A 22,743-nucleotide genomic window follows, 5' to 3' on the forward strand; every position below is an offset into this window, starting at 1 on the left:
TGTCATGCCCTTGAAGTAATCTTAAAAACAAACAAACAAAAAAAGCCCAACAAAAAAAGCCCAACAAAAACCCAAAACCCTTAGTGCAAGACAAACTACTTTATTCAACTGCTTGTGTCAAAAGAGGAAGGAGGTTTATGTTCTTGTCCCAAATCTGAAAGGGCTGAATGCCTTGACTGACCACCTGAAACACAGAATGTACCATGTGATTAGATTGGCAAATGCTGTTTTGACACTTGCCGTGAGTGCAAGGTATGCTTAACAAAATTCAGTTTTAGCTGCTCTTGAAGTCAAGCTATTACATACTAACAATAAATGACTAAGTATTTTCAACAATATGCCAGTAACTGGTAAAAGTAGCCATCTATAATAGTGGTCTTTTCTGTTGACTTGAGAGTCATCTGGGGAATATACCAGTTAATTTGTCTTTATCAATGCTAACAGAGTAAATAATTGTCTTCCTACTGCCAAAAGTCAGAAGACTTACCTGGGCATTGTGAACCCTCAGACCACAGCAGCAGTCTTAAACCTAGGTATATGTTCTAGGCATTTACTATGCCAGACACAAACCTGTTTTTTAAAATATCAGTTTAAGCATCATTTGGGTAAGCCCATTTTAGCATTTCTGCATCTACCACTAAGTCAGTAAAAAGAATGGTTCATAAAGCATGGGTAGCATTCCTGCAAACTGATATTGACAGCTAATGGAACATACATGTGCAGGATCAGGGAAGGGTAAGTCATTCCCGTTGGGAGCCTATTTCATTACTGGAAATCCAAGTTAACCGATTAGCTCATGAGGTTTCATGTCCCAGGTCTGCAAAACACAAAAAGCAGACTACACTGAGAATGCACTTCTGCTTGATTTGCAAACAGGAAATGAGCACTTGGGAGTAATGCAGTGACTTCAGTATCTGGGAAGAAGACACAGCAGAAAAGATGATTGCCTGCTTGTAACAATACGATCTCTTCTTATGGTAGCGGGCTTTCTGCTGGTGACAGCATGCTTCTCAGTAAATCTGGACATGAGTCCCGGCCTGGGAGGGAATGCACCAAAGTCAAGATTTCATAGAGTCATTAGAGTAGTTTGGGTTGGAGGGGACCTCTAAATGTCCTTTTGCAACTTGGAATTACTTTATTTCCCTGATATCAGGAGCGCAGCACATTATTTAGAAAATACTGTTGTTTACAATGTTAGAGAAGCGGAAGGGGACTTATACATTCCCTTCATTCTGAGCTATCTAGTATAAAGAAGACACTTTTATTCCAACCTGAGTAGGGTGCATCTTCTCCTAACTTTTGCAGGGTTTTAAATTGTAGGTGTCACTGGAAGGTCTCTCTCCCAGTAGGACTTTCATTAGGATCTTCTTTGCACCCTTGTGTACCCCCCCACTTTTGTTTGCTTGTTTATATGATCTGCAGGGGCAAGTGGCATCAACTGTAAAGTCCGATCCTCTAACCAATCAAGGTCAAATGACAGAAACAAATCTGACATTCCATGTTGCCACAGTCCTTCAAGTGTTGTGTTAGTGTCCTGCTTGACAGATTGAAGTATAATCCCTGACCAATTAATTTCCCTATGTACATTCCATTCCCCACCACCTTTTTTTCATGAATAAGGAGGAAGGTAGAGCAAATACTTCAAGAATTTTGGCCTTATGTGGAGAAAACTTTAAAACTACCCAAAGCTCTTGATAGTATTATTGAAAGAGTAAGTTCCTTGTTTTTTGTATAAAGACTATTCAGGCAGGCTTAAAGGCGTATTAAGGCTGTTGAAATTGTGTTCCCTCTGCTTAGAGTTACTTCATTAGGACCAGATAGTTCCTGCAGTACCTTCAGAGAAATACATAGACTTCTGTCTCCTCTAATGACATACCTAAAGACTGATTAGTCTTGACAGTAAAATATTTTTTGTGCAAAGCCGCCAAAATTGGAATTTGATTTTAACAACTTCTGTTTCTGGATCTAGATTGGCATGTTCTATCAGTACCTTATGGGGCGAATGCAATTTGATGCTTTGTTGGGGATAGCGAATAGCTGTTGCAGTGATGAACAGTGTCTGAATAGCTAAAAAGCTCCTTCGGCCTGCTGAATACTGACATGTAGTGTTGCTTCTGTGACTGCTGGTAGAGGTGATACAGTAAAGGGGCAGAGGCCTTTATGCTGTTGCCTTCCTCTGCTCCTCTCCTACTGCCGGAGGAACAGGCTAGCAGTGGCCTTCTCCTTGGAACAACGGCCAGCCTGTCTGAGCAGGCGTGGGAAGACAAGTTTATGACTGCTTGCAGTTTCAGACAGGAAGGTGATGGCAGGCTGCTGGAAGGGGAGGACAACTCTGCCCCCCCTCCCAATACATATTATTCCTTTTGATGTTTAGGGTTGAATTTTCTAAAGTGGACTGTAGGACCCAATTTACTGAATATTCAATAGCTAAAGTACCAAATCTGTTCCAAAGGCATTTAACAGAAAATGATGTCAGGTTACAGAGAAACCAAACTCAGTGGGGAAGGATGAGATTGTTGTCAATGTTTAAAAAATGATGTGCTTAAAAAATGCTTTGAAATGTGCTTTCATTGTTTGCATAGGGAAATAGGTGATCACTGGCATCTAGCAATTCAAGAAGCAATCTTGGAGAAATGCAGTGATAATGATGGAATTGTTCATATTGCTGTTGACAAAAATTCACGTGAGGTGAGTGTCTTTCCAGTAACACCTTAATGCTTTGTTTATCCTTGTCTGTTGGACTTAAAAGAAAGAAAAAAACCCGAACGTTCTTTTTCTTCATGCAGGGTTGTGTATATGTCAAGTGCCTCTCTCCAGAGTATGCTGGAAAGGCTTTCAAGGCATTACATGGTTCTTGGTTTGATGGTAAGGAATGGGGTTTTATAACAAAATGTGGGTAGAAATGACAGAAGATGGGTGCAGTTGGAGTTCTTTTAAATGGTGAAGGGGTTTATATCTAAAGTATCGAGCTATAACAAAAACTGGACCTTTTTAGTAGTCATCACCTGGTAAACTAATACCAGTTTTCAGTAATGATGTGTTTTTGTGTATTACATCCTGAAGCAAAATGTAACAATACTGAACTAGAAGGTTTCTCTTTTCTCTTCCTATTTCTTTGCCTCATAGGAAAGCTGGTAACAGTAAAATACCTGCGGCTAGATCGGTATCATCATCGTTTTCCCCAGGCTCTTACTTGTAACACTCCACTGAAGCCATCAAACAAACACATGAACTCTATGTCACACCTGCGTCTTCGGACAGGCACAAGTAATTCTCAGGGAAGTTCCTGAGGAGATGTTCTACAAGTGCTAGGACTGTTACTTGCAACAGGAATTTTCCTGTTTGGCTGCCGTCTTCCTTTTTTAGTGCTTTTTGTATGTTAATACTTTAATGAATTAAATAAAAGTTTGAACGTTCCAGAAATCTTGTTTCCAAAGGGACTTAGCAATGAGGCAGTAATACTGAGCTGACAAAAAAGAAGAAAAAAAAAAATTGCTTCAGGAAGTTTTCCAGGGCTATAGTAAACCAATGCATTTAATTTTCGCATGAGGAATACCGAATTCATTATACATTTGCAGATGTGGCGACTGTATTTTTGCACCAGGTGTTTTTGATAATACAAAAGCATGGAGAAAAGACGACTTCCTGTATTTCCATAGTTTCCTGTGAAATAATCTTGTGGGTATTTTGTAACAACCAACCTACAGTTCCTGATGGTAAGTAAGTTAAAAAAAAAAAAATTCTTTTTCAGTCAATACTAATTTTTTGTTGCTGTGTAAGAATCTTTTTTTCTGCAGCTAGGGTATGGGGAAGTTAAACTGGCATTAGTGGTTGCATATAAGCGTGAGGGAAAACGAGCTCAATGCAGATGTACTAGGTTTTGTATATAAATGTAAGTGCTGGTGGTGGCAAAAATGGTTGTGTTCTGTGAGGATCTCTGCATTGAAGCAGTGAATAAGCTTCCTATTTTATTCAAAACCTAATATTTTATATGGATTTGGCTGTACCATGACAAGAGGCCAAATACCTTAAAGTGTTAGGTACAGGTTAAATATCTTTTATAGGTTTTATATTAAAATACCTGACTGACTTCGTGTGAAAGGTCTGATACCAATTGTAATGAATTCAAATTTGTGAGCAATAAAGAAGCAATTGGCAGATACTCTGAAAAATATTTTGTGAAAAGCTGTATTTATTATTACCATTGCCAGGGCTGTGACAAAATACCAATTTAATACCAATTTAAGTGACTTTCCCAATACATTGTAGTTTGTTTTAATGAACCAGTTACCTGTTAAATTTTTAAAAGGTACATACTTCCTTGCAACAATTTTGGCTGATGCAAATGAAGAGTACAGCTGACAGTAAATCTTGTAAATTTACTAACACTTACCTAGAAGTACAAAATTGTTGCTGAGAAGCTTAGTTGCAAATCTAAGATTATTGGCTTTACTAATCCCCACTCCTCCAACAATTTTATCTAATTATCCAGCTGAATATCCTGTAGGGGGTGAGACTGGAAGCACACCAGTCCTACAGATTTTACTGAAACTCACTTTACTTTGTAGATATGATGGATTTGCAGCATGAACTTGCACAAATAATGCACGTTTTTCTTATGGTTAAGTAAACATGATGCACACTATTCTGCAACAGAAAATCCTATTGTGCCTTACCTTTGTGCTTTTGTGGGCACCATGTTTATTATTGGAGAGTTTGTTAACTGAAAAATTTTAAATCCTCAGTTTTATGTCTCAGATGCTAATGAATGAGTATATATAATATATAATCAGCCATGCAGCATTCTACTTACCAAAGACAAGTACATATTTTTGATCGGTAAGTAGATTGTGCCAGGTCTGGTAGATTTTGATGAGTTTTACTATATACATATATGTATATGTATAATATACATGTATATGTATTATATATATGTATATAAACTAATTTTGTTGTATTTGATGTGCATCATAGTGATTTGTTAACCTGACCTTAGTGACCCCATCTTGTGACCAGTTGCAAGAGTGAATGTAAAAATAGTTGTGGCATTTTAAAAGGTCGCCTCGATGCAAATGCATCTATCTTGCTTCTAAAATATATTTCCTGTAAACACTGTACATTTTATTATTGTAATATGTACTATTATGCAGCTTATTTTACCTTAAACTGTTAAGTTGACCAATATCCCTTCCTGCAAGACAGATGGGAATGTGTATAGTACCTGAACATTTTGAGAAAGATCAGATGTTTCTTGTAATTTGTCATCCTGTCCTGTAAAAACAAACAAACCAAAACAAACTCAAATTAAAGGTTTATTAGGGGTTTTTATATGTGTCTCACCTTCTGGCTATATTTGGATATCTCTTTAACTTGAATACTTTTTTCATCTGTGTGGGTAAAGGAGAAGATTAAAAGTCAGGTGGCTATGATGAATTAATGTTTGCTAGGATTTGAATCTGAACAGGGGCTACTGTGAGCTGAAATACGTCCATCATCCATTTGTCTGGATTTTGTACACAGGCTGTGCAGAGGCATTACTCCAATTTCCAAGTCTGAGTGAGGCCAAGTTGTCTGACATGTTAAATGACAGAGTCTTAGCCTGGTGCTTCAACCTGCTGCTTGTATTTTGAGGTATCAAAATCCCTTTGAGGACTTCTAAGACTAACAGAAAACTTGGGCTTTTTTTCCTGCCTTTACATTTATACCATGCTCTTTTAAAATCGTTTCTATTGAAGGGTTGGTGGGGTAGGAGGACCAAAGGAGGGTGAGTGAGTCCGTAACTTACATGTATTTGCCCAGCTCGCTTTTAGCTCAGCCCTGTGGATGGGGAGCGGGAGGAGGAGGGATAATTTCTCTGTAACTGTGTGTCGTCCGTTCCCTTCCCCCCTTCTTTTTTTTCATATGTCACTGCCTGTGATAAAATTCGATCAGCCCCTCGGCCTCTGGTCGCAGGTAGGAGCCGTGGGCCGGAGCCGCAGGCCGACCCCCGGCCCGGCCGCGGCCCCGTCGGCCGCTGCGCAGGTAGGTCAGGGCGGCAGCGGCGCCGTCGCCTCTGGGGGGGGGGGGGGGGGGGGGGGGAGGGGGGCTGCTCCCCGGGGCTGCGCGCCCTGCTCTCCCCCGCGCCCTGCGGAACAGCTGGAAAATGATTTTAAAAAGTAATAACAAAAAAAAGGCGAGAAGCCGCCGGGCTGGCGTTTCCGAAGCACACCCGTTAAATGAAGGGACAGCGAGCTGCGGGCGTGCTGCAGTGGCGGGACGGGAGCGGGTCCCGGCCCTCCCCGCCGGCTGCCTGGGCGCGCGCCGCCTCCCCGCCGGGCCGGGCCGTGCCGTGAGGGCGGCTGGTTCCTCCCCGGCTCCATGTTCATATTTGGCGTTGGCCGCCGGTGCCCAGGAATTTCCCGTCATGCTCCCCGGGCGGCGGGCCCGTCACTGCCATCCTGGGGGGCGGGGGGGGCCGGGGCCGCTGCCTCGCTCGCTCCCTCGGGCCTCTCCTCATGCGCGCTGCGCCGCCGCCGCTCCTCTCCGCGCTCTGCCTGGCGCTGGCGGCCGCCGCAGGAGCCGCAGGTAGGGGCCGCGCCGCCGCGGCGGGCAGCTGGCCCTTCGCCTCCCCGCCTGCCTCCTGCCGCCGCGCCGCGGGGAGGGCGGGCCGGGGGCTGCGGCGGGGGCTGGGCCGCACCTGCTCGGGCTGTGGCGGGGCGGGCGGGGAGCGGGCCCCCGCTGAGGGGGACATCCCGTCCTCCGGGCCCTGCTGGCAGCGGGGAGTGGGGTGTCGGGGCCGGTGCTGGGGTTGCTCCCCGTTTCACGGAGCCAGCCCCTGACAGGGTTTGCCCTCCCTTCATCCCGGCCGTGCCTCTGCGGCGTCCCTGTGGCTGCCGCAGCGCCTGAAGCCGTGGACATGGCGCGCAGAGCCCAGGCTGCGGGTGTCCTTTGCTGTGGCCGCCGCTTCTGACTCAGACACGAGGTAAATAGTTTCTGGGACGGACAGCAGAATAGTTGGCTTGGTGAAACGGTGCTTGGCCGAGTGCGTAATGAGTTCAGTTCTGCTGCGGTCGCCTGGTCGGTGGATTGTGCTTCGTTGGTCAAAAAAGGAGCTTAAACTTCACATACGCTTTCAGAATGTGGTTGTATTTTTCTAAGGGAGCTCAGTGTGCTCGCTTGCTGGGTTTATTTTGGGTTACACTACCAACAAATCTAGTCAGCGTGAAGAATGAAGTATACTTTATTTCTTACTGTCCCCTTTTCAAGTTAACGTAGCTGTAGTTGGTGCATCTTAACATTCCTAGAAATAGAAGAGAGACTCAATTAAGCTTCCTGTAATACTTGACAGATTTGCTGTAAATGCTGGCTTTTCTGCTTAAGCTGAAATTTCAGTCATTGTCCCCTCAGCATAAAGATTGTCTGAAGGCTTAGGGGTCTTAAATAGGGATAACTGCGTATTAAAAATACCAAATCTGAGGATGGATATCTACCGATAAGGCTAGACGCCTACTGTCATCTAGTGATAAACGTCAGATCTTTGTAAGAGTTCTGATCTTAAACACAGCTTATAAGAAAGTATAGAGCCTTACATTATATATATGCTAGGCTCTTAGTTCTTTCTCTTTTAAATATTCCTGTCATTACTATTAAAATGGTCTGAAAGTGTGTGCTCTTGAAAGATGTCAGAATGAGATACCTGCAATAGGCAGATACTTTGCCTTACTGATATGGCTTGTTTATGGCAAGCGGTCAATAAAAGGAAGAGATGGCTCTACTCCCCCTATGGCCCAGCGCTGTTCATCTGAATCCAGCGTTTAATGCTTAGAATTTGTCCTGTTTATATGTTCTTGCCCTCGCTGAATTGACACAAGTGCTTGCCGTCTTATTTGCTCATGATTCCCAACTTTTTATTACACTGCTGCATGCCTTTGCAGTTCGTCATGATTCCTTGTCTGCCAAATTTGGTTGGTAAGAGTGCCCTTTAAGTCTGATTCTGGAAGGAGTTTCCATGTGGCTCGTCATCTTAATCAGACGTTTGCTCATAGTTTCTAAAAGAATCGCCTGCCTTGCTGTAGACATGGCTTATTTTAGAACAGTATTTCTTAATTGTCTTAAAATTTATGTAGGGAATTAAATATGGTGAATATCTGAACCAGAGTTACTAAATAATCTTAAATTACTAGAATTCTGAGATGAAGGAAGATGTTTGGGGTTTTTTTAGATTAAAGTTCTGCACTGATTTCTCAAAACCACCAAAGTTAGTGGATTTAAGCCATATATAGCTCAGTCCAGAATGTGGTTGGTTGGTCCTTTTCCTGTCTGACGCTCCTTGGATCTTTGTAATACACATTTGAAAAGATCTTTGAGGAGGAAGAAAAAATTCTATTTTTCCCCCAAAAGGCCAATCTTTAAAAATAGTGCCTTTGTATATGGGATAATGTTTCTATATTCGGTAGCAACACCATATAAAGCAGTTGATCCTAGACAAAAATAAAATCTTTTGACTGAATGACCTTGCTTATTTTTCCAAGCGGCGGTGGTTATATGCTCTCACAGGGATTTGGTTAATACAGATTTTTATGTTTGTATGTAGCATAAAGATCCCGTTGGATAATGGGAACTTGCCCATGAGGAAGATATTTGGTCCTTTGCCCTGCTATTTATGAAGGTATGGGACGATCTTGTTTACCTAGTCATGTTTTGTTAGCTTTGTAAGATGATAGTTGTTTCTGTATCCTTGGAGGTCCAGCCTATTCATTACATTAGAAGTGCTAGAAAATTAAATTTCCCTTTTAGGCAGGTTGTTAAAGGTTCCTTTGTTATTTATTTTAAAAGATGGGGGAATAGGACGGAGAAGGGGAAGAGAAGAGATGGCTTTGTTAAGGATTTAATCTTCTCAGCCAGAAGGTTAAGAAGTCTGCCTGTCTGCATCTGACTGGCATTACTACAAGCTGGCGATGCAGTAAAGTCATCCAATTTTGAGATACCTCTGTTGAGCTGCATAATTGAAGTGAGTGTGTCCTCATTACAGAGTAATACTTAAGCTACACACAACGTTATATTAGTCATAGGCAGGGAATATGAACCTCTTTTTCCCTTTCTGTTCTTTTTTTCATTAAAAGCTACACTTCCGGCAGGACCCAGGTGATGAACTTAAGCTGTGGAGGCTTTAGCTGATGGGAAAGTGGGATAAGCTATCAGCCTAATTACAGCTTTGTCTAGCCCTGATTTGTTTAAGGGTTCCTTTAGCCAAAAGACCCTCAGAAAAATGGACCCTAAAATTCCTGGTGTACTTATGACAGTATGTTCAGGAATTAACATAGAATAAAGTCAGGTGTGGATTTACCTTTCCCTGAGTAACTCTGAAGTTGGTATGCTTGTTTTGGAACAGACTCCAAGGCTAGATGGAAATAGGGTGTTTCTTGCTCTGGAATAATAGTGTCCATACATGGAGTTATTTAGAGGCTACTTTCTGTAGCCAGCTCTTGGGGCTTTTTCTTTTTTTTTTTTTTTTTTTTTTAGTGTCTCATGGAATAAGAAATGGCTACAGGTTAACATTCCCTTCCCTTGCTCTTGTTGCTTCTGTAGGATTGTATTGTTATCTTTTCAGATACTTCATTTGCCTCAGAAGGATCTTAGGTTCTCAGTAAACTATTAATATGTATTAGCTAAAAAAAAGGCACAAGCCTAAAGGTTTAAGTCCTCCTCCACTGAAATTTGTGAATGTATAACCGACTAGCAGTGTTTTAAAAGTAGTTTCCAGCAAACCACTTAAGAAAGGGAAGGGAGTATGTATTGCATCGCCAACTTCTACCAGAAGATGAAGAATGTCATTCTGGGTTTTAACAGGGATTTTTCTGTCCTTAATCTGTGAAGATGCTGATCCCTATGTTTTGTCTGAAAATAGGGTAGAAGGATTCTTTGGGAAGCCCATTTATGGTGAGGTAATTGGAAATCATAATTTATCTGCTTAGCTCCAGCCTTCTGGTTCTCATTTAGCAACCTCAATTCCAATAGCATTATCTGAAAACCACACAATCTAGCAACTGGTACTGGGATTAAAGAGGCTTTTCTCAGTAAGGACTTTAAAACCTGAAGGAATTGAATGATACTGGCCCAAAACAGGCAAGAACAATGTTTAAACTTAGAATGTGCTAACATGGTTTTGCTATCTTCACAGATTTAAGTTATAGTTTAGCATTGTCTTGTAATATGATTAATAGCGTAAGTACTTCTTTATTTAGGGTGAGCAGTGGAAATGATCCTGCTGGTAAGTCTTGAATTTAAACATGATGCAGCTTTTGAGTGTTGCACGAAGTCTAAGGACGGGACTTCTATGGAGCTCCCCAGTTTGCCCTGTCCTTCCAGTAGCATCTGAGCATCGGGCTTAATGATTTCTTTTAAATGTGGGCAGCAGTTTAGCAGAACGTACATAGTGTGCTAACGCATTATTTTGTTGGGAAGTGTTACCACATCCAAGAACTCTTAAGAGTTAACATTGTGCGTGGCATTTGGACATATTTCCCCAGGGGTCTCTTTAACTCCGTGTTCTTCCAAACAGAGGCAACGCCTTTGCGTTTCACCTGATGGAAAACAGATCCCTATTATAGGGAACAACAATAGCGCTGATGAAAAGTAACTGCCAAATGCCACCACTTTCACTCCAACCGCACAATGAAAATGGGGGGGAAAAAAAAATCAACACAAGGAACCTTAGCAGCTTCCTGGGGAAGTGGTCTGTGCCAGTCATCGACAAAAGAAAACAGCCCAGAAAGTGTTCGGTCTGGCCAAGGGATTGCCCTGTTCCTGTTCCTCGCTGTTCCCCGGTGTGCCGTTCTTGGGGAAATCCGCAGGCGAGGCTCTGCCTCCAGCTGCACGCATGGAGAACATGTGTGATTTTAACCACTTTGAGGACCTGTGCGGTGGTTGGCAGGGGTCAGAGCCACATGGATGTCCCTTTCAGTTCATGTGGCAGGGGCTTGACAGCGCAGCGAGTCTGGCCTTAGGTTTCCTGCAGCTGGTTCAAGACCGAGCGTTGGTTTGATGTAAAGTTACCGTACTTGTTTGAATGGGCTAAGAAAAAGGGTTAACTTCATACAAGCAGGCTTTGCCACCTAGGTCAGATTGTCACTATCCCACTGCTGGGAGGAAGCTTGATATTAAACATAAAACCAATGCAGATCCCTCCTTATGTGTCCTGATGATGAGCCGTCATGGCTTACACCCAGTTCAGGTTGAATTTCTACTAGTGAGTGATCCAGCAGTGCATTGATCCAGTCTTAATGATGCTGAAACCAAGGCTTGCAGATCAGTATTGGTTAGGTTTCTGCTCCTTCACACCAATGGCACTGTCAGTAGCCTTGAGATGAGTTTGAGGGAGAGAAGGGAGTAAGACAGGAACAGATGCATAAGTTGCCAGCTCAAGGATGGGCAGAAAAGTTGAGGTGGATCAGCCAACTGTGTGAAGTTAAAGCAAATGCATAAACTCCCCAAATAAAGTGATTTGAGTTTTCTGTAGCTTCATCATCTCTGCTTTCTAATGGCTGCAGGAAAATCATCACTGTGTCAGTATTTAATGGCTTGCTGTGGGAGCTGTACTTTTAGACTATACTCAGTTTTTCTTATTTTTTTTAAGATTAAAATCAGTGTTTAATAAAGTCTTTTGGATATACAGTGGAAAGATACTCTGTACGGACAGCACGCCTTTTAAAATCTCTTTTCATAAGAGAAACCAAATTGTCTGTGTACATACTTGTTCTGTGTGCTTGCTCTTTTACTTAAAAGCAAGAACACCTAAGGGACGTGATCTCCAACAACTCGTGTAGCAAATTAGTGTCTCACTCGGGAAGGGACCCACCCCACGCTGCTGGTTTCTAGTCTTCTACAGAACCTGGTATCCCTAGTGCAAAAACTCAAGGCAGCTTTGCTACTTACCTCTGAACTTGAGAGAGGTGCTGAGCTGTAGCAAACTATTTCAGCGGTTGTTGAACCATGCTGGAAAGGATTACAACAGATACTTTGCAAGACTGTAAGACTCTGCCTGTGAAGTCCTTTAAAATGTGAAATACAGTATCTGTCTGGGGGAAAATAAGCCTTTTTTGTTGCTCTGTTACATACAAATTACAGAGTAATAAATTTTTTATCTAAAATACCATGGTCAAGTAATAACTATGACAGTAATACAGACAGTGTAGTAGCTGAGCAATTTAATGCTCTTTAAGACCAGATGCGGGTTTTCAGAGCATTATCCCATCTCCACAGTCTTGTAGACTAAAGAAACCTAGTGCTTAAATTTTTTTTTGCGGGGATTTGGTTTTCTGAACCACTCTATTTCTCCTCTGGACTTTCCTCAGTTGTTTCTGTCCAGCACCCCAAGCCAGTGGGATGTTCCAGCTGATACCTTGCTGCTGCCGAGGAGAGCAGATTTCCTCCCCAGCCCCTGCTGTTAGTGTTATGCTTCTCTTTTTAATAAACTCCAGATTGTAATTTGCCTTTTTTTATTTTTTTAATAGTATCAAGTGTTGGCTCAATTTATTGTCACTGTAACCTTGACATACTTTTCTGCAGTACTGCTGCAGGTCTGGCATTCTTCCTTTTGGTTTTGTGCATTTGAGGATTTCTTTTAAGGTCCAAATGTGGTTCTTTGCACTTGGCTGTATTGAATTTCGTCTTACTGATTTCTGAACATTTCTCCAATTTATTGCGACCAATTTCTCCACTTTATTAAAACTGAGTTCTGCTCAGCTCTTTAGGGTGATTCACACTCCTTTGCAGGTTGATGTGTCTGCAGTTTTGGTAAGGCTGCTTGCTGGGTTTTAACCCTAGTCAGTAGGATAAGCACTGAACGAGTGTTTTTTTTCAAGAAGCTCTGCACCCATGTTACAGGACCTTGATCCAGAAGAAAGGTGCTTTTCCAGTTTGCTCTGTCAAAAAGTATATTTGAGTTCTGTTGGATTTACTGCTTTCCTCCTGCTTGTAGAATAGAAGGAAAGTACATTGGTCGACAGGGTTAGATTTTTGGAAAGTCCATCTTGGTAGCTTATTGCTTTCTAATTTTCAGTTGCCTATTTATGCATTGTTTAGTAATTAGTTTCAAAAGCCTTCTGGGTGTTGAAGGTAGGCTTATGGCCATGTAGTTCACCAGTCACTCTTTTCTCCCTTTTTAAAAAAGGATATTGTCAGCTTACTCTTGAGATTTTGGAAAGGCAAAAGCCTTTCAGAAATCCTCCAAGGTGCGTGGTCTTTTTCTGAACGATTGCTCCAGCTTGTTGCCTAAACACTGTAGGGTAAATTTCCTAATCTGTCAGAGGAACAAGAGCAACTTCAGACAAAGGTTATAGACACATAATAGCTCCATCATCTGGGAATATAGTGATTCAACACTAGTGTGACTAATTTCTGTTAAACAATCTCCTCTATCCAGCTAAAGCACCTGAAGTGAGTTCCTTAGAGTGAGAGGGAAAGCTTGATAGATTTTGATAAAGCTCTCTCAAAAAAAAAAAACACAAAACCAAAACCAACCAAAAACTGAAAAGAAATGCAGCTTCATTGACAAGATGGCTCATTGCAGATCCGAGTGACTGTCGTGCTCCACTGACGATTTGTGTGTGGAGGAAGGTCTCTGCAACAGAGGTGGAACGGTTTGAAATTAGTCACTGCAACTATTTCAGATTATTACCTCTGTTGTTTCTTAAAAAAAAGAAAAATCCCTCAAATATAGTGCATGGAAGGTCATCTGGGCAGTCAACCTATTTCCAGACTGGTAATGTTATGCGTGTTGCTTTCTTTGATTACAGATAGCAAAATTTGCAGATGGGCTTAACTGATCATAATTTAGTTATTTTCCTATTTGTTCTGCTAGCAACTACATAAAATTTCCAAACATCTAGATACGTTCTACCTGTGAATGTCTAAGTACACATCTAAATGTAAGAGAATGAGAATCTTTCTGTGTATATATACCAATGCTATAAAAATAACATACCAGACAAATCCATCAGAATGCTAACCAGTAATTATTGCTTCAAAAAACCTTGAGGTGGACACAGAGCTGCTATGTCCTCTGTCATTTTATTTTGGTAAGGGGTGCTGAAGGCTTGCCCGCTCAGCGCTGAGATGTGCTGAAGTGAGCCATGGGAGGAGAACGGTCTTGTGCTGGGGACCAAGGATACTACGGGGATACTGCTGAGGGCTTGCTAATGTGTCAATCAGAGTGGTGTGAAATGTCAGGACCGAGAGGGGAAAGAGGGACTCCCGACATTTTAAGCGTAGGATTTCCTTTTTCAGAGTGCGAGTCCAAATAGGACAGCGACAAACTGCATTTTGGGGCAAGGCTTATTGAAGCTCCTGACGGCAGGAGGGGGCTGCCTGTGGGTGCTCTGCTGCTGCCTCTGCTGAAGGAAGTGGAACAGATGTCCCTTTTAAGAACAGATTATGCAAAGAAAAAGTCCAAATTTATCTTAGAATGTTGACCCAGATGGGAAGCTGAGCTACAAAGCCCCAAGACCAGCAAAAGGCTGAGGGAAGAAGAGCATGAACTTTGCAGCTGCCGTGTTCCCCCTGTGACCTTCCAAAGAAGACGGGCTGAACTGAGCCGTGTGCCTACCCTGTGAGCCAGCTGCGTCGTATGCGTCATATACCTGTCTGTACACCATATACTGGTCATAAGCTCACTCTGACAGTAGAAGAAAGTACTTATGTTTGGTCGGGTTTTTTTTCCCCAAAGGTAAGTTCTTCTTGCTGCGCATAAAGGTTTTGCATTGTTACTGTTGGCTACAAGTCCAGCTGGCAAGTATAGGGTGAGTATTTCCGTCTTTTGCATGCATTCAGGCTTGGGAAATACAAATTGGAAAAGCTGTAAAGTTTAATATTTTCAGTCAATTAGAAGAGGTAGAAGAGACACCTTCACTTTCTGGATATTCCAGAGAGAATTAAGGAGAAGGGGAAGAATCAAAGCAGGTTTTAAAGTAAATCTAGCTAGAATTAATACTTCCTTTGTTCGTATATTGAAAAATAACTTTAGGATGCCTAGAGGTGCAGATGCTTGTGCTGCGCATCCAGTGTAAATATATTTAGCTGATTAAAAAAAAAGCTATTTTTATGCATTTTTAAACTGCACTGGAATGAAAATCAGAATTCAGTTCACACAGATTCCAAGTACCATTTTTAATTGAAAAAAAATTTTTCTTTTGAGATTTTCTCTTGTAAGAGGGGAAAAATAGTACTAAATAAATATTTTTATCCCTGTAATTAGCTGAATACAGGTAGATGTATGTATAACCCTGGTTATTAAATTGTGGCAGAAAATTTTCTGTAAATTTTTATATTTTTTGCTAATCAACATACTTAATGATAGCCTCACCAAGTGAAGATTTGTTTTAAGAAGATGGTGTTACAGAAATTTGAATAAAAGTATTTGTTAAATTAATCCACCTTGGGCAGTGGTTTAAAATCAAATAATCTTTATGTCTGAATCAAATTTATTGCCGTTAGGACAGAAATAGTTTTCTTTGCTCTCTCACCTTTCAGCCATTGACATTCAATATTAGCTTATCTGATTGTACTGTAAGTTCACAGAAGATTTGAAGTATAAAGGTAAATACTGTTTCCTTATTTGCTCTAGTGTCTTCCTACTGCTATTTATAAAAACAAAAGTACATCTCTGACTAGGGAGGTTCTGTTTACTTGATGAAATTTTATTTTGCTATGGATTAGATGTTCTTTTAATTTTTTTTCAACTGCATAAAGGTTCTTTGGTTTTAGGATGGTTAATGTTACTGTTACAGTGTGTGAGCCATTCTTTTATGGTTTTTGTGCAGTATCAGAATTCCTTCATGCTATAATTTTTTTAAACTATTTTTGGATAAAAGGCTGAGGTTTTCTTGTATATTCATAGGGCTGCTCTGCATACCATCATGACACAATCTGTGTGATCAAAGGTGCATTTTTAAAGAGTGCTTTTATTCTGTTGACATATGCATAGACTTCTGCGTGCTGAGGATGTTATTTTGAAGGATGTTGCCTGAAGGATAACTCATGAGGCCGTGTAATATCTGATTTTATGAAAGGGAGATGGCTCCTCTCGTTGGTGATGAGTGGTATTGGTTTTTAGAGAAAGCCACGTAGAAAATTTCCATGTAAGGGAGGCTGCTGGGGAGAGATTGGCAGCTACGATGTCTTTAACTTGAAATGCTTTTCTAGTAGCTGGGATGATAAAAAAAGAAAAAAACAACCTGAACTGGTCTGAATTGCGGTTATGCTAGCTAACAGAGATCGTAACTAAATTTTATAAACCACATACTTTACTTACAAGCTTTTTTACAAAATATGAGACAATATTTGGGTCTGATTCACAGTCTGATGTAAAAAATATATTTTCTTAGGTAGTAAAGTACAAGAATGCAGGGAAATAATTCAGCTTTCAATTAGTTTGTGCTGAAGAATTGCATGCTGAATGAAATGACATGGGCTGATGTCTGGATGTGGATCTATGTTTGCCTTTTGCACTAGAAGTTTACTTTTCTAGTAGGCTGTGTGGCATTTATAGGCACATTCTGTGCATATACATGTAGATAGATATTAGCACCAACCACTTTTTCAATTAAAAGAGTTTTAAATACCTTAAAAATCTGCTGATTATTTGTTGGTAATTTCATATATATATATAAAAATATATACACTGCAATAACCCTATGGCATCTGGTCCTGCATTGAGGATGCTTTAGTTTGCTGCTCTGGCAGGGAACATTGTTTCTTTGGGTTTTTTTACTCCCTCATACAGATTTTACTCTGAGAGCTCATTAAATCAGAGGCTAAAACCACGGCTGAAATCACAAGTGGTTTTAGTTCTGATGTGTTCAGGGACCTGGTCTCCTTCAGTGGACTAGTGAGTATGATTTCTACATTTCCTTAACGTGCCTCATAAAACAAGGTCGTTAAATTTAACTCATCTGCGACATTTCAGAATTCAGCTTCTCTGTGCAGCAGAAGTGGCAGCTTCCTTCACCCCTCCCGCGCCACAGCCCGTCTGTGCTGTGTGTGACACGCTCAGCAAACTACTGCAGGGCTGGTTTTCACTCGTCTCCTTTTAGGAATGAGCTAGACAATGCTCTTTTTGAAAGAGTGTACTTTTTTCATGTTTAAGGTTGGAAGTCCTGTTAAGTCACGCCTGTTCTCAGCTGGAGTCTTTATTTTATGAGATATTCTACCTAAGAGAGATGGCTGGTGTTACATACCGTTGTATATCATTACCCAGGCAAATAAGCCATGTAAGCTGAGGAAGAAGTTTGCTGAGTTATGGAGCACTGTGTAGCACAGTTTAAAAGAACTCAAATTTTAAATGATGTATTAATCTTCAAAATTAATGTTCACTACTAAAAAAGAAAGTTGTGTTTTACCTCCTGGTAAATGATGCATGGGATTTGTCCTCAAATAAAAATAGAGAGAGAAAATTAAAAATAGAGAGAATAGAAAGTTTGTTAGCTCTGCTGTTGGTAAGTTGGTAAGCTTGACACGGCAAATATTGGTGGAGAGGGAGAGCATATCTACTGAAATCGACCTGATTGACAGTAAAAATAAGTATCATGTCTTCAGTGCTAGGGTACCTCTTGGATAGCTCTCCATCCACAGCAGTTACCCAGAAGTTTTTAAATCTTGTGTTTTCTTGAAATGAATTCTTTATTAGTAAGCAACACAAAAAGCTTTTGGGCTTGCCAGTTGGGAATTGTTAAATTAAAAGGTTATTTCCAGAACACTTGTATCTCATCATCTGAGCACCAGAAGCAATTAAATCTTTACCAGTGCCCTGGAGAGGACTGCCTGGAATGGAAAAGATCAGATATTTTTCAAGATGTTGAAAGGCTTGTGATTCTCAGAAAAGACCCATTTAAGAACAGTTTATGACCGTTGTACTTATAAACTCGCTGCCGTAAAAGGAATGTGCTGTATGTTGGCGGGCTACCAAGTCAGGGAAAACGAAAGTGTAGCTCAGCACTATTTTAGTGCATTGGATCTGGTAGGAGTGGTAAAGGACGCGGGGGAAATCCCAGTTGACCTATATTTACTCTTCTTTGGGAAGTATTGCTGGTCATAACTGTTGGGAAACAATCTGCAAATGACAGACATGTGAGCACTTGCAAGGCTCAGAGACTCGCTGGCTTCTGCCCTTAGCTAGGGTTCCTCTCTCGTCCCAGGCTTGGGGGACTCCTTGTTTGTCCAGTCTCTTCCTCTCCTTGGGGTGTCTCCGCTTTTTCTTGCCTCTTTCCGATTCCACTTTTCCTGTTTCAGCTGTTGCCTACAAGGCTTCCAGTGTCTTGTCTCTACGCTAATGAAATCTTCCTTTTACACCCCTCCCTAAAGACCAAGCCAGAGTCCTTTGAGCAAGGACCCTCTTAACTTTTGTATTACTTATAGGAGAATTAATTAACTCCCTCCTCCCTTTGTACTCAGCACAGTACGGATGTCCTCTTCATCCCCACTGTACAGGGTCATGTCCTTTGGCTGTTTGGTGGGGACCGGCACCTCTGCCCTGCTGTGTGCAAATGCTAAGTAGCAAAACAAGGAGAATTCAGCCTTGCAGTTCTCTCTTCCATGGGAGCAGTTGCAGAACAGGGAGGCATTAATGCGCTTTTGCCCCTCTCCCTTTTCAGGAGGGTACAACCTTCAAAAACCCCTTTGTTTTGATTATCCTCTCACGTCTCAGGCCTTTTTCCTTTGGCCCTGGACACACCTCTGGGCTTTAGTTACACCAGCACACCAGCCTCTTTGTTGCCAAACTGGTTTTTCACTAGCTAGAGAGGGGAGCAATGCAGTGGCCAGTTCAGCATGCAAAAAGGGGTATTCCTGTAAAGGACTGTGAGCTTCCCATCTTTGGCAGCTGCTGCTAGAGAGAATGTTAACTCAGTTCGGTAATTAAATGAAAATTAAATATAGATCTTTGTTCTCTGCTCAGATGTAGTGGGATTTTTTTTAATAAGTATAAATAATTTTTCTATTCTGGATAACCATTCTAATTTAAATGCAAACTCACAGATGTAAGGAGCTCTACCTCCTTAGTAAGCATATTTTTTTCTCAACAATTGAAATCAGTGAAATTATCCTGAATTGTGCTCAAAGGTTTCAGTATCTGGTTTGTTTTCCAAGTTTTTAATGGTTATTTTATTGGAAAGATAATTGTTTTAGCCTGCGCGATAATCTAAAATCTATTGTGGGAATTTTGTATCTCCTAGATGGAAGTGTAAAGTCTGTGTCATAAAACTTGGGCTAAAGGCTGCGCACCTGAAAGATCTCTGATTCACCTCAGTGGGAAACTTACATGCAGCCTAAGGATGGAATGTGGAGGGTGGTTAGTCCCTAAGGCTTTGCTTGTCACTGTGTGTCACAGAGTGGGACTTGGGGTGAGCAGATAAGAATATACGTGAGAATATATGGAGAGCAATACTTCCATGCTGTCTGATCCTTCCTCATCTGATTTTCCTGCTGTCTTCTATTTCTCTGTCTGATCTCAAACTCAAGGCTTTCCTTCTTCCTCCCCTACTCCAGCTGTTAAAATGATGAATATAGAAAATGCTGCTACTGAACCTTCAGTTGATGAAAAAGATCCATCAATAACATTAATAAACTGGGCCATATTGCTCCATTTCATGTGATAAAGAGGGCTGGCCTGCGGGCACAGTGAGGAAGCTGTGGGGCTCAGGGGGGGCCTCCTGCACCCCTCAAGCTCGAGCAGCCACAGCATGTGCCATGTGCCCAGGCAGGCACGCACCCACTCCAGCCACAACTTGCTCTGCAAGTGCGGGAACGACCACTGTAGTTCATGCTGTGAGACATTGAATATACTCCTCTGTTAAACACTTTTCTGTTTCCTCTGCAAATGAGCGTTCCTGTAAGGGCCATTAAAACATCTGTAGCTGAATCTGTCAGTATCCTGAAGCGCATGACATCCAAACTGGTACTTAAAAACCTCTTATGTGTTAGACCGTCCATTCGGTATTGCAGAAAGGTGTGTATTTTACGTTTGAATTTCTATGGCAAATACACTCAGTTGCTATGGGAAACGTTTAAAAACAAAATCCAGAGTGAGAGAATATATAAAATTCAAGAAAGCAAAAAGGTTTTGAACTTCAGTTTTTAGTCTCCTTTCTTATAGCAGTGCTAACTTCAATTTTGAAGCTTGACATTTCCTGCTTTTCCACTCAAATATTATGAGGTGTGGCAGTAATTACCTCTTTTATCGGGGCACAAGGTAAACTTCCTAAAAGTAGACTGGATTGCCATTCAGTTTGCACATTCCAGCACAAACAGCTATGGAGAACATGATTTAATTGAGAGAGTTAAAAGTGAAGTGGGAATTCAGGTCTAATACTTCTGATTTCTGTGGCTGTAATTGAGAAGCTAGCATTGTATGAGGGGGGAAAAACGTATATGCAGACAAGCATGCAAGTTAAATGCTACAGTACTTTTGTAGACCTGTAAGGCTAACACAATTAGTTTCTTTTAAAATGTTTTATGCCTCTTCAGTAAGACTTTGAGAAGCTTATCTTTATAATTGTCTTTATGATGTTTTGCTGCATGCTGTTAGCTAGTAATGATTAAAGTATTTTACTGTCATCAGTGAGCTTTCACAAGGTATAGCAAATCATGAATTTCTGAAGACACCTTGTTTGCCTTATCAATGGATGTACCAACACATGAAAATCCAGAGCCTAAAATCTCTCTTTAAAGGTGAATTTCCAAAGTTTTTTTCAATTACCTTTGGGATTTTGTGCCGAATGCTTCAAATACAGTACAATGCATTGAATCATGCAGCTGTCTAAAAATGTCGTTATAAAGTGCAAATGCATATTCACAGTGTGTGTAGTTTTTGAGGGCTGAAGGCTGCCACCTCGTTGTTCTAGCAGGTTGTTGGGAGGCCAGCACAGAGTGGTTAGCCCAGGTAGTGAGGGGTGTGTGTGTGTGAGGAGAATACTTTGTGCACGGCAAAGGGTGCTAGTTTCAGGTTCAGAGATCTTCTTGGATTGGAGAGGAGAACTGGAACTCTTCCCTTCTCCTTTCTCCGATAAATAACCATCAGTCCTCATCCCCCTGCCGAAAAGTTTTCCTGTGCTCCAGTCCTGGTTATGGGATCAGACCCCATTAAACATCTCCTTACAAGCTATTAAAGATTGCCTTTACCCCCACTTAGCACACAGCATGACAAACCTAAGACATTTACCAGAAACAGTAAAGTCCCTAAAAACTGCCAAGTGCAATGCAGGGAGCAGGAGAGACCCCAGGCTTTGGCATTAGGAGAGAATGTGTTAAGATAAAATGACTAAGGAGTAAGTAACTGTTTAGGTGCTGAAATCCATGATATACTGAAATACTCATGTGGTTCTCTTTAGGCTGCGCCTTTTGTTCCTGCAGTGCCCAGTGGTTGCTCTGTTCTGTCTGCTGAGTCTGACTGGCAGCAGCTTTAGGTGAGCAAAAGTCAAATTAAAAAAAAAAAAATCCAAATGCTAAGGCTGGAATAAATGTACATATTAAATATTCTACTAAGCTTTATCAGTGAAACATTTGGTTATAGTTTGATTGATGTCTAAATAAGTAAGTAAAACCTTTGCAAAACAACTGTTGGAACTTACTGCTGGACCGGAGAAACTTAACAAAACAAATAGAAATTAAAATGAAACTGTTAATGTGACACTTGAGTATAGAAGACTCACAGGCCATTACTGTCTTCTAACTTCTGGTTGTTTGGGTTTCTCCAGCATGGCAATGTTTTTGCTTTTTTGCCTTTTCCAGTGACATAGAAATTCCTGACATAAGAGCCTGGCGCTCTGGCCAGCATGTACCTATCTCTAATTGTTTCCTGCCCTCCAAATGGGGCCAGAGACTTGGGGGTGAGCGGAGGGAAAATGGAAAAAAAAGTAGAAGCCTCACACTATTAAGGTCTCATTATTGGGTCAAGGAAATAAAAAAGATTGTTCCTGTAAGAATTTGTGTTATTTTTTAATTTACTTGCAAAGGGCTAAAACTCCACATTTTTCTAGTGAGAGCTGGGGTTCTCACATAATTTTAGGAATTCTGGACCTGAGTTGTCAGGAAAAACACTGAATATGGAAAAAATTAAACCAGTAGTGTTATCAGTTCCCGAGACCCTTGATGTTTCCCTTGCAGCTCTTAAAAGCAAGATGTGATAGTATCAGAATTTAATCTCTCAAGTTGTCCCTCCCCCAAAGAAATTCCTCTAGTTGCAGACAGAGGTTGAGAAAACATAACCTGAGTACGTACAAAGTTCTTAATTTCCGAAGGACAAATTTGACAGTCCCCCTATGTTACTTTTTAACAAATCATGTTTATTTTGGGGCCGAACTTGTGATTTCTGAAAGTTTGCAATTGACAATATAGCAGCTCTTGAAAGCGGGCGGTACTTTAACATATGTCAGCATTAGGCTATGAACATGCCAAAAGGCAGGCTTCCCTGGAGTTACCATGTGCATCATCCTAGCAGAGGCCTCCTGAAGCCCACGTAATGACATAGTTACTGCCCTATTTGTGTGATCTATATTTGTAAGACTTACAGGCTACCTCTGAGCAAAGTGTCCGTATTACGTGAGCCAGGCAGTTGAAAGCTCCACACTGTGCTAGGCTAAAGGGCAAAGGGACTCCAAAAGGTCTGGTGACATCGTGGGAGAACTGTGGAGGAGCCAACAGCATCCTGGGTGTTGCAGGCAGTGCAGCAAGCAGCACGTCTTCAAAAAAACCAAAACAATCCCGAACCACCAC

General features: G+C 41.3%; 2 protein-coding genes across 2 annotated transcripts in view; both read left to right on the forward strand.

Annotated features, from left to right (window-relative positions):
- LEMD3 (LEM domain containing 3) overlaps nt 1–3,600 on the forward strand; it is a gene marked incomplete at its 5' end in the record, with an annotated part of 51,691 nt that extends 48,091 nt beyond the window's left edge. Inside the window, 3 exon segments of the mRNA XM_082014262.1 lie at nt 2,583–2,688; nt 2,787–2,865; nt 3,127–3,600. Of these exon segments, the coding sequence (XP_081870388.1) occupies nt 2,583–2,688; nt 2,787–2,865; nt 3,127–3,290 (349 nt within the window). The 3' untranslated portion in view covers nt 3,291–3,600.
- Nucleotides 3,601–6,357: 2,757 nt separating this feature from the next.
- The window catches only part of MSRB3 (methionine sulfoxide reductase B3), a gene marked incomplete at both ends in the record, with an annotated part of 81,972 nt that continues 65,586 nt past the window's right edge, over nt 6,358–22,743 (forward strand). Inside the window, one exon of the mRNA XM_082012120.1 lies at nt 6,358–6,564. Within this exon, the coding sequence (XP_081868246.1) occupies nt 6,358–6,564 (207 nt within the window). The remainder of the gene's footprint in view (nt 6,565–22,743) is intronic.

The sequence above is a fragment of the Phaethon aethereus genome (assembly GCF_964289735.1).
Source record: "Phaethon aethereus genome assembly, chromosome: 1".
NCBI lineage: Eukaryota > Metazoa > Chordata > Aves > Phaethontiformes > Phaethontidae > Phaethon > Phaethon aethereus.